The 9640-nt window shown below is 33.0% G+C and overlaps 1 protein-coding gene and 1 pseudogene across 1 annotated transcript; one reads left to right on the forward strand and one right to left on the reverse strand.

Moving 5' to 3' along the window:
• The first annotated feature begins 1972 nt into the window (after positions 1-1972).
• On the forward strand, positions 1973-4382 carry LOC133181526 (uncharacterized). Its single transcript, XM_061316013.1, has 4 exons — positions 1973-2968; positions 3055-3123; positions 3334-3423; positions 4329-4382. Exons 1-4 carry the CDS (start codon positions 1979-1981, stop codon positions 4380-4382), a joined length of 1203 nt encoding a protein of 400 aa, XP_061171997.1. The 5' UTR covers positions 1973-1978.
• Positions 4383-7965: 3583 nt separating this feature from the next.
• LOC133181527 (uncharacterized) lies at positions 7966-9067 on the reverse strand (annotated as a pseudogene).
• Positions 9068-9640: the final 573 nt, after the last annotated feature.

Consider the following 9640-nt stretch of genomic DNA (forward strand, 5'->3'; position numbering starts at 1 on the left):
TCATGTATGTATGTATGAAATGTTCCTGTGTGAAAATTGTGCATGATTTACACATCAGCTGAAAAACAGAACATTTTCAATGTGATTACTACGAGTCAAAATCCTTACGTTTTATTCTTTTTTGGTTTATTGAAGGTGTGTCATCCAGTCCACAAACTTACCTCACTGAAGTTTTGTAACTATACATTTTATTTTACTCACTTGTACCCCTGCTACGTCGGGATACATTGCCTTTCTATTTGTCTTGGCACGTGTACTATTTCTTGCTGTTAACTTTTAAATACGTTAACAGACACTAGTTGTGTAGACTGATCGATTGAATTATTATACAGGCATATACAAGTGTTTCTAATAAAGAGTAATGAGTTCGGACAGTAGTACATGTATCTATAATAAAATATAAGCTATAATAAAAAAAAATACAAGGACACACACCTGGATCTATTCAAATATCAGAAGTAGGATCAACGTGGAAATTTTAAAGATATTTTGTTTTCGGAATAAGAATTGTAAAAATGTACTGTTTAATAAATGTTTAGGATAATATATGAATGTTTGTAAGAACAGAGTGACATCTAGGAGAAATTGATTAGGGTTACATCTGGGAGTAGGTGAATAGGCTTACATCTGGGTGTAGGTGAATAGGCTTACATCTGGGAGTAGGTGAATAGGGTTACATCTGGGAGTAGGTGAATAGGCTTACATCTGGGAGTAGATGAATAGGCTTACATCTGGGAGTAGGTGAATAGGGTTACATCTGGGAGTAGGTGAATAGGGTTACATCTGGGAGTAGGTGAATAGGGTTACATCTGGGAGTAGGTGAATAGGGTTATATCTGGAAGTAGGTGAATAGGGTTACATCTGGGAGTAGGTGAATAGGGTTAATCTGGGAGTAGGTGAATAGGGTTATATCTGGAAGTAGGTGAATAGGGTTACATCTGGGAGTAGGTGAATAGGCTTACATCTGGGAGTAGGTGAATAGGCTTACATCTGGGAGTAGGTGAATAGGCTTACATCTGGAAGTATATTTGTGAGCTGGTGAATAGGGTTACATCGGGTAGTAGATGAATTGCCTTTTATTATTGAATAACCAATATTTAAAGAATTTATGAAATAAATTGAAATGCCAGCATTTGCATATGCATGAAAGTAATTTTGGCATATTTATTTTGTAATACTTTATAATGCACAGAATTTTGAAAGGAAAATTCTAATATATTTGATTACTAACTATTATAAGAAAAAAAAAAACAATAATGAAGCATAAGAAAAAGAACAGTAATCAACCTCAAAATCATTTGAATAATACAAATTGTGAAATGTGGAAAAACGCATGATCCCCTGGATATGCTAGATTTGGAATCAACTATCTAAAGATGTATTTGATTTACCCCACGTCGGATATTTTCACGAGAAAATCAACCATTATATACACTTTGCAAATAAAGAGATAGAGTCAGTCATTGAGACGATTCTTCGAACAAGATAATATTACTCAGAAAAAATTGCGTTTTTACGAAATGTTCTTAATATTTAATTTTCATTGAAAACAAACTATGAGATCGAAATAAACTAATCTTTTTTTTTCATTTGCTATGTAAGCAAATCAGACTACATCAATATGCACGACAAATCATGTTTGATGTCATAATGGATAGTAAACAGTAATTATAACAACTGTGTAGAGTTTTAATATCATGTTGTTTCTCCTTAAAAGCCTTCTACTTTTTTGTTCCGTTCAAAATTAATATTGATCAACGTAACGGATAATTCTATTAAACCTCTCTTTACCCTAGTCAATTACTATATAGAGACAACACACGTATTTAATCGTGATTTCTTTGTTCAAAATGTAATGGATTTTGACGATTTTGCGTTGTTTTCAATCGCTTTTTGTAATGATGCTTTATTGGTTCTTTTGATAGCGTTATAAAAACTATTCAAACTCTGTCGTTTACGTAAACTAATCTGTCACACTATGACGACTTTTAAGTTCCACATGCGCCCGCTGCATTTGACACTTGGGATTTTTGGATTATGGCATTCTGCAAAGAACGATAAAGTCGAACCTGGGCTTGAGAAGAGTGGTAACAACAAGGAATTCGTAAAACCTCGTTTTTTCTTCAGACTTTTGAGAGTGTATTGTATTTTTATCTGCTGTCTGTTAACGTTAAATGTTCTACGCTACATTCCAAGCTTCTGGGTCGGAAACGACTTCGTTCCTGGCCTCACGGCACTTAGGGTAGTGATTCTTCTATGGTACACCCAGAATGCTATCAGTGCTATCGTTATTTTCGTGTTCTTTGATAACAAGGACCACTTCCAAAAGTATACGGAACAGTATAACCGTGTGATTAGTGATCAGATCTCAAAGCGACTTAAAACAAATCCAGGATGTCAAATAATCAGAAGATGTATGATACGAAACCTAGTTGTAGGGTGGAGTATTGTAATCTTCAACTCACTTCTTGTAGCCTCTCTGATTTTCGTGGACATCGTTCCAGCTTTTGTGGTGGCTACATGCAACCCTATGTCTTATACTTCGGGTTTGGTAAAACTCTTAGTGTGCTTCATTCAGTTTTTGAATTCAGGAGTTTGGATATTTCCTATTGTCCTTCACTACACTCTAACAACAGCAATTCAACTCCGATTTGAGGAATTAAATGGGCTTATAGAGAACATAGCTTTAGACAAATGTGACGATCGTTTTGAAATCGTTAAGAATGTTCGTCAGAAACATCTACAGTTGTGTAAAATGGTGGAAACGGTAGACCAAAGTCTGAGCTACTACGTAGCAAATATGTACACCGCAAACATAGCACTTGCCTGCTTCATAGCATATAATATGATAAATGGATTCAGCAAATCCATAAGTATACCCGAAACCATCACTCTTTCTTTCTGGCTTGCTTCTTCCTTCTTCATATTGTTCATCATCTCCAAGAAATCAGCTACATTACACGAGAAGGTAATCTCTCTCCTATATTTCTCTCTCTCTCTCTCTCTCTCTCTCTCTCTCTCTCTCGTTGCAGTTAAACTGTTTTCTGTTTTTAGGCGCATGATTTATCCTCCTTGATAATGGATATCAATTTAGAAGGTGCCACTATCCAGGATATTGCACAAGTGAGTAATTAAAGTATTTTAGAGTTACTTCAACATATATCTATATACAAAAATACTTCTTAGCTGTATATTATTTTTTGAAATGTATGCAACTAATCAAAGACATAATTTGCAAACAACAATATACATGTAATTGATTGTTACAAGTAAAAAACATATACCTTAGAATGTACAGGGCATTTATATCTAACATTCATAATATTTTGTCAGATTAACCTGCTTGTTGCCAAACTCCACGGTCCTTCAGTTGGACTTTCCGTGCTAGGGATCATCACCATTACCAAGGAGATGATTTTAACAGTAAGAGTAGTAAATTTTTCAATTGCAATATATAGAGTATATTGATGTTAGCAAATAATTACTGCACTCCTGTTGTTCTTGTTTACAAATTTGAAGCATTGTGCTCATTCTCACTCATTACAACTAGTCTATGATGACTAGTCGCTAAAAAATTCATTTCTGAGAAAAACAGTATTCTTCTTTTATTAATACATAAATTGACTTACTAGTTAATTAATTAGAGATTGGGATGCAATGATTTTTTACATATGCAGTTCAGTGAGAGTCTACCCACGAGAAGTGACCAGGGTGGCATAAAAATGTTTTAACTGACACAATTTTAGCTAAACCAATCTAAAAACTCAATGCCGTTGCCTCCAAACAGTAAATTGTGTGGTCTACCGAATACAATTTTAACAAAGTTTGCTCTTTGATCCGCCAATAGCATCAGAACCGACAAGAAAAAGGATTAGGTCTTCATAGGTTTCGCCATATGGGCAGGCAATTTCAAAGTAAATGAGAAATTGCAAACACAAATTAAATAAAATATAAAGGTTTTGATCATTTTTAGCGAAATCTTAATTCGACTGAATGCCTAGTGCCGCTGTTCGCTTGTAGTATTCAGTCAATAAAAAAATCTTATAAAAAAAACTGTCAGTTAACCCTCCATTGTTCATAGTGTTGAGTAGATTAACATCATCTTATTTCTTTCATTGATACTTTTATGCAATGAAACATTACATCAATATGAGTGGTATTTAATACAGAAAGCAATCAATTATTAACCCCCTTAATTTAAACAGTTTTACAAAATTTATCTAAATTAAAATCCAATATTGTTTATAAAAAAAAATGTAGATGTGCATTGATTGAACCTGTTCCTGATTACTGGGTTTTTTTTTACATGACGCCATTGTTTGTTACAGCTGGCTGGGCTTTTCCTGACCTACTTCTTTCTACTCGTTCAATTTCGAATTTAGGTGAGTTTATGTATTAAAGTAGATATTTGAATACAGAGATTGTAAATAAATTTTGTTTATCGCTGTTATTCAAACGAATAACGGTATACTGAAAGGAATAAGAATAAAAGTTTTTGCATTCAATCAGAGTTACAAGGTGAATTTATTTGTAGGTATGATCGACCTAATAGGACACAGAATTATATGCTGTTTTTTCTATAAAGAAACTATTTAAACATTAATTCAAGCAGTCTTAGACTGTGTAAAAATTTTCATATGCGAATAAGATACACAAAAACTGGGTAGGTTTTGCTTCTTTAAATTTATTTTTATTTATTTGCAGAACGAGCTGGAATGATGCGAGCAAATTTCCTTGTATAGAAGGTGTCAATGAAGCTCTTGTTGCAATTCAGATGTAACCAAGGCAAATGGTCTCATTGTAAAAATGGCGTTGAAAAATTATATATGATATTTAAGACTTACCTTCTATATACACTTGTATTAGTCTTATAGACTATTATTATGTATTTCCTAACGGTAAACCAAATAAAGAGACTAAACCACTTATTGTAAGAAATTAAGATTGTGTAATTTTGATTATTGTGATACTAGTATTAAGAAATTCGTCTTTTAAACAAAAAAAAACTAATTTGAAATACAACCACCATTCCAAACAGTAGACTGATCTTTTTTCAAAGTAACTCAAAACAGTTCTGCGGTGCTGATGGCATAAAGGAGTAGACTTTACTGAATTTGAGTATTGTGTTGAACGTTTAATAACATCTATGAATAAATAAAACATTCATGGCTATATTTTCGTCGATAATTTGTTTTGGCAAATGTATTGCAAGGAAGAAAAATGAGGAGCAATTTTTCACGAAATATTTATTGAGTATCTTAAGAAATAAATGAAATTAATTATTTTTATTGACTTTCAAAATATTGCACACTTCATTTTGTAAAAGTATACTAAATCATCTTATCACATAGAATTTATGTTCAATCTTTAGTTTCTCAAGAATCTATAAACCTGTACAATTCCTCTGCACATTCCTAAGATGGGAAATACTAATCTGTTAAATGGCTTTTGAACAGCTCGAGAAATATTTTGGATGCAATGGAATTAGCAATTTATCATGTGTACGTATTTGAGTATTACACCAATTTGCAACATTTTAAACATGTTTTAATTTGAAATATATACATTTGTGGTATCTCTCTATTATATAAACATGCAGAGAGCAAATATCTTCATACCTGTATGAAGTTTTTCGAAGGTCATAGGTCATTACGTGACCTAATCACACAGCGCAGTAATATCTACATAAAAAGACACTCCACTAAGCAATATAGCATGTTTTTCATGCATAAAAATCTACAAAATACGCAAGTAAAATAATAATCATTTTATTTACAATGTAAACGAGTATTTTATACAGTTTTTGATCGGTTTTACATAGAGAATAGAAAACTACATGTTATAAGTTCCATGTCTGAGCTGCATAGTCTCAACGTTTAGCCTTATTTTTCTCGCAGACCTCTGAATGCTATACATTTTTTTTCCTTTAACTTTACTCACAATAAATTTGAAAATCTGTTGAAAAATATCAATGTAATGCAATCACGCCACAAACAGCTGATAAACATTGCACTTTGGAAGTTCGATAGGCACACCTCCATCATCGAGATCGTTGTGACGTTGTCTTAACAATGTAAGCTGTCGCCAGTGTCTCCATGTCAACATAATAAATTAATAAATATGCCTTACTGAAAGCGTAGATTTTATGTTTTTGATCAAATTTTGTACTTGATTTCAAGTTATCTGATCCGGACAAGTGTCTCCATCCATCCCTTTCCGACCGAAATTCCTCCAACTTTTTATTATCAAACATCGGACGTATTTCTTGTGTTTTTTAACATCGAATATGGGTTCTCAAGAATACAAAAATTCCCAGACACCAATATGCTCACTATAATTGATCACAAGTAGCCTTTCACAGAATATTCCCTTCAAAACAGAATCCTTTGCTAGATGAATTTGAAGCGTAACCGCTTTTCAAGCCGACTTACACCTAGCGTAATTTGTCAAAATCTACGACGTACAGTTAGTGCAATATTTATATTCGATTACATTCTATTGTCCATCTCAAATGTATATATAAGTAATAAATAACAAGATTCAAAACTTCAATGGGAATTGAAGTGGGTCGGTGCGTGATCAAATCTTCTGAGAAGGCCTTCGGCCTTCACAGGATTTGATCACGGGACCGACCCACTTCAATTCCCATTGAAGTTTTTAAACTTGTTATTTATTTCTTAAGTAAAAGTCGAGATTTTCACAACTTTCATTTAAATATTTTCTAAGTTTACAGTCTTTAGACCATCTTTTTTTTTTTTTTTTTCTTTTTTTTTTTTTGAGAAAGTATTAAATAATTGTGTTTGTAATTTTTTGTGTTTGACATTTGTAATTGTCAGAAACTGTTATTGAAAACATTAAAACTTACTATGGTTTCATTCTTGCCCCGAGATCATACCTTCAAAAAGTTAACGCAGTATTTATGTACTTTATGTAGGTCTGATCCGAAAGACCCGCAACTTTCACTCCAAAGTGCCGAGCGCTGAACGAAGGAACAGTTGCCACCTACATCTACTTTATCGACTTAGGTCAGTCGCGGCCGTTATTCGAACACACACCCTTCCTATCACGGATCGAGCGCTCTGCCGACTGAGCTACCGTGACGGTTAAAACTATGGATGATCAAAAGCATTCTAAAATGATCACCTGCTTGACTTTTCAAATCCTGATACGGAAAGAATTACAATGGGTTTTTTTTCCTAGGAAAGGTTTAGTCAAGATCGATTAAGACGTTTTCATGTCAAAATATGAACAAGCACTGAAAAAGTGCTTACACTTTAAATAGAATTAAAAAGAAATGCATTTTAGCATTCAGCTTTCTATTAATCAACTAAATTATAAAATTCAACTTTTCCCTTTATCATTTTTCAACATTCCCCTCACAAATACTGTATATCAGAAGCATTAGCTAAATAACTGACAGAATTTACTTCAGATAAGAATTAAATGGTAGGAGATTCTCTGTCATGAAGTCAATCATTGTTAATGAAAATACTGGATAATTAAAATATAATTCAAGTGAAATAACTAAAATTATATCCAACTTGTAGCTGAAAGTTAAAACGCTGCATTGCTCTCCAAAGGTTACTCTGTCCTCTGAAAATACTGATAAACTTCAGTATTATTTTTGATTCATTCAAAATAATTTGTCATTAAAATAAAGGGCTTTGAGCTGACCCGATCATTTCTTGGTTCATTAGAACTTCATTATGTTTTGTTGAGAGAACGATCCATATATAGAACAAAGTCTTGTTTGACACAAAAGGTCTTTTTTATTTAAAATCAAAGTCTTTGAAAAGACATTATTTACATTATTACATTCATATTTTCACAATGAGTTCTCTTGATGGATATACTTTTCTCGAAAATGTGTTCAACTACATGTACTTTAAAATCTTAGCATGTCTCTGTATTTTTTTTCTTCTAAATTTTAGCTTATTGTTCATCAACACACAATATAGTTGGGGTTTATTCGGCTGTTTTTGTAATGAGAAACGGAAACGGTTGTGGACGGAATCTCCCACAATCCGGGCATTCCCAGCGAATTCCAACACGACACACTCCATAACCCCTTCAGCCAGTTCCTCTGATCACGTTGTTGAAGGCCAAATAAAATGTGTTAGCTCTATCGTCGGGTTCCTGTCCATTGAGAGCAAAGAGGCATTTGTGACATGTCGTCATATCAAATCCTTGGTTATTCTTGATCCTGACATAATTGTTGGCAACAAAATGGTGACTTTTGTAACACCTGGTGCCAACAGAATGTCTTTCCATGCTTTTTTCTCATTTTTACAATAATCTGATTTTATTTCCCAGGTGTGGGGATGTAGTCCCATAAGCTCTGCATCGTGTTTAGTGTCACTCGCATCACCACCTATTTTGAGATAAATTCAACCATTAAAACATGACTTATAAATTTGTATATTCCAGAGTAAAAAAAGAAAAGAGAAAAATGAACTGAAACTCTTAACTTTTACACACCAACTTACCCCATCCGTCATTGCTTGGACTGTCTCCAAAGTTGAACATATAACCCCCGCGCTCTTTCCCCAGATACATGTCTATTCTAGGCATGCGTCGTCCACACAACGGGAATTTGAAACAACCATCTTCTTGCCAATCCTGAACGCAGTTTGTCAGATTCTGGAAGTTAGCTCTCAGGTCGACCATAACTCCACATTCCTCGATGTTTGACTGAGGTGTGAATACTGGCTGAGACACGCCCTCTGCTCCATCCCAGACTTAACCATTAGTTAGATCAAGGTACATACCATTACGACGTGGACAACATTGTTTACTAAATACACTTATCTGAGGTTCTGAAAGAAATCAGTTCTTTTATGCTACTTTTTGTAAAAGCAGATTGAGACAAGTTGAATAGGAATTTTAACTTCGAAATGTACATTTGAGGTCACTTAAAGAATTCGTTAAATAATGGTTTAGAAATATTTGTAAAAATGTGAAAAAATTGAGGTTTCCTCTTACTCAGTTTGCGTTCTTCGTTTTCTGATTCTTGACCAAGGCAATTTGACACAATTGCAAACATTCCCAGTACAGCATACACCTTCATCTTTTGTCTTAATGATTTCCTGAGATCGAACGCAAAAATAATAAATACTGTAAATTTTAAATGTTTTCATTATTACAATATATTCTCAAAAACTAATATCATTATTTTATTTTTGAATAATTAACATCACTTATCAAATGTTTGCAAAATTTATCAACTTTAAAATATCCTTCGCATTTATTTTTTATTATAAAAAAAACACTAATAACCTACCTTAATCTTTCTATCCACAGTATATGACTAGCTCCTGCAACTTTGTGCTGAATGTGGGCAAGTAAGTTTACCTTTATATTGTTTAAAAGATATTGTTTGTTTTGACAATTGATATCATACATGTACCTACCAAGTATTAACCAATAGAAACTTCTTCCTTAAATCATTTCCGTGCTCACGCAGATATCATCTATAAAGGATTATTATCAAGCGAAACCAACTTTTAAAATACCTATCATAAATTTTAATATTTTTTTAAAATCAACTTTTATATCTATTTCTTTACAATTATTTACAAAGAGTATGATGAAATAACATATTTCAAAAGATATTTAGTCAACTAATTTCTTAAACGTAGAA

The sequence above is a fragment of the Saccostrea echinata genome, unplaced genomic scaffold (assembly GCF_033153115.1).
Source record: "Saccostrea echinata isolate AGI-Se365-2 ecotype Australia unplaced genomic scaffold, CSIRO_AGI_Sech_v1 ptg000009l, whole genome shotgun sequence".
NCBI classification, from domain to species: Eukaryota; Metazoa; Mollusca; class Bivalvia; order Ostreida; family Ostreidae; genus Saccostrea; species Saccostrea echinata.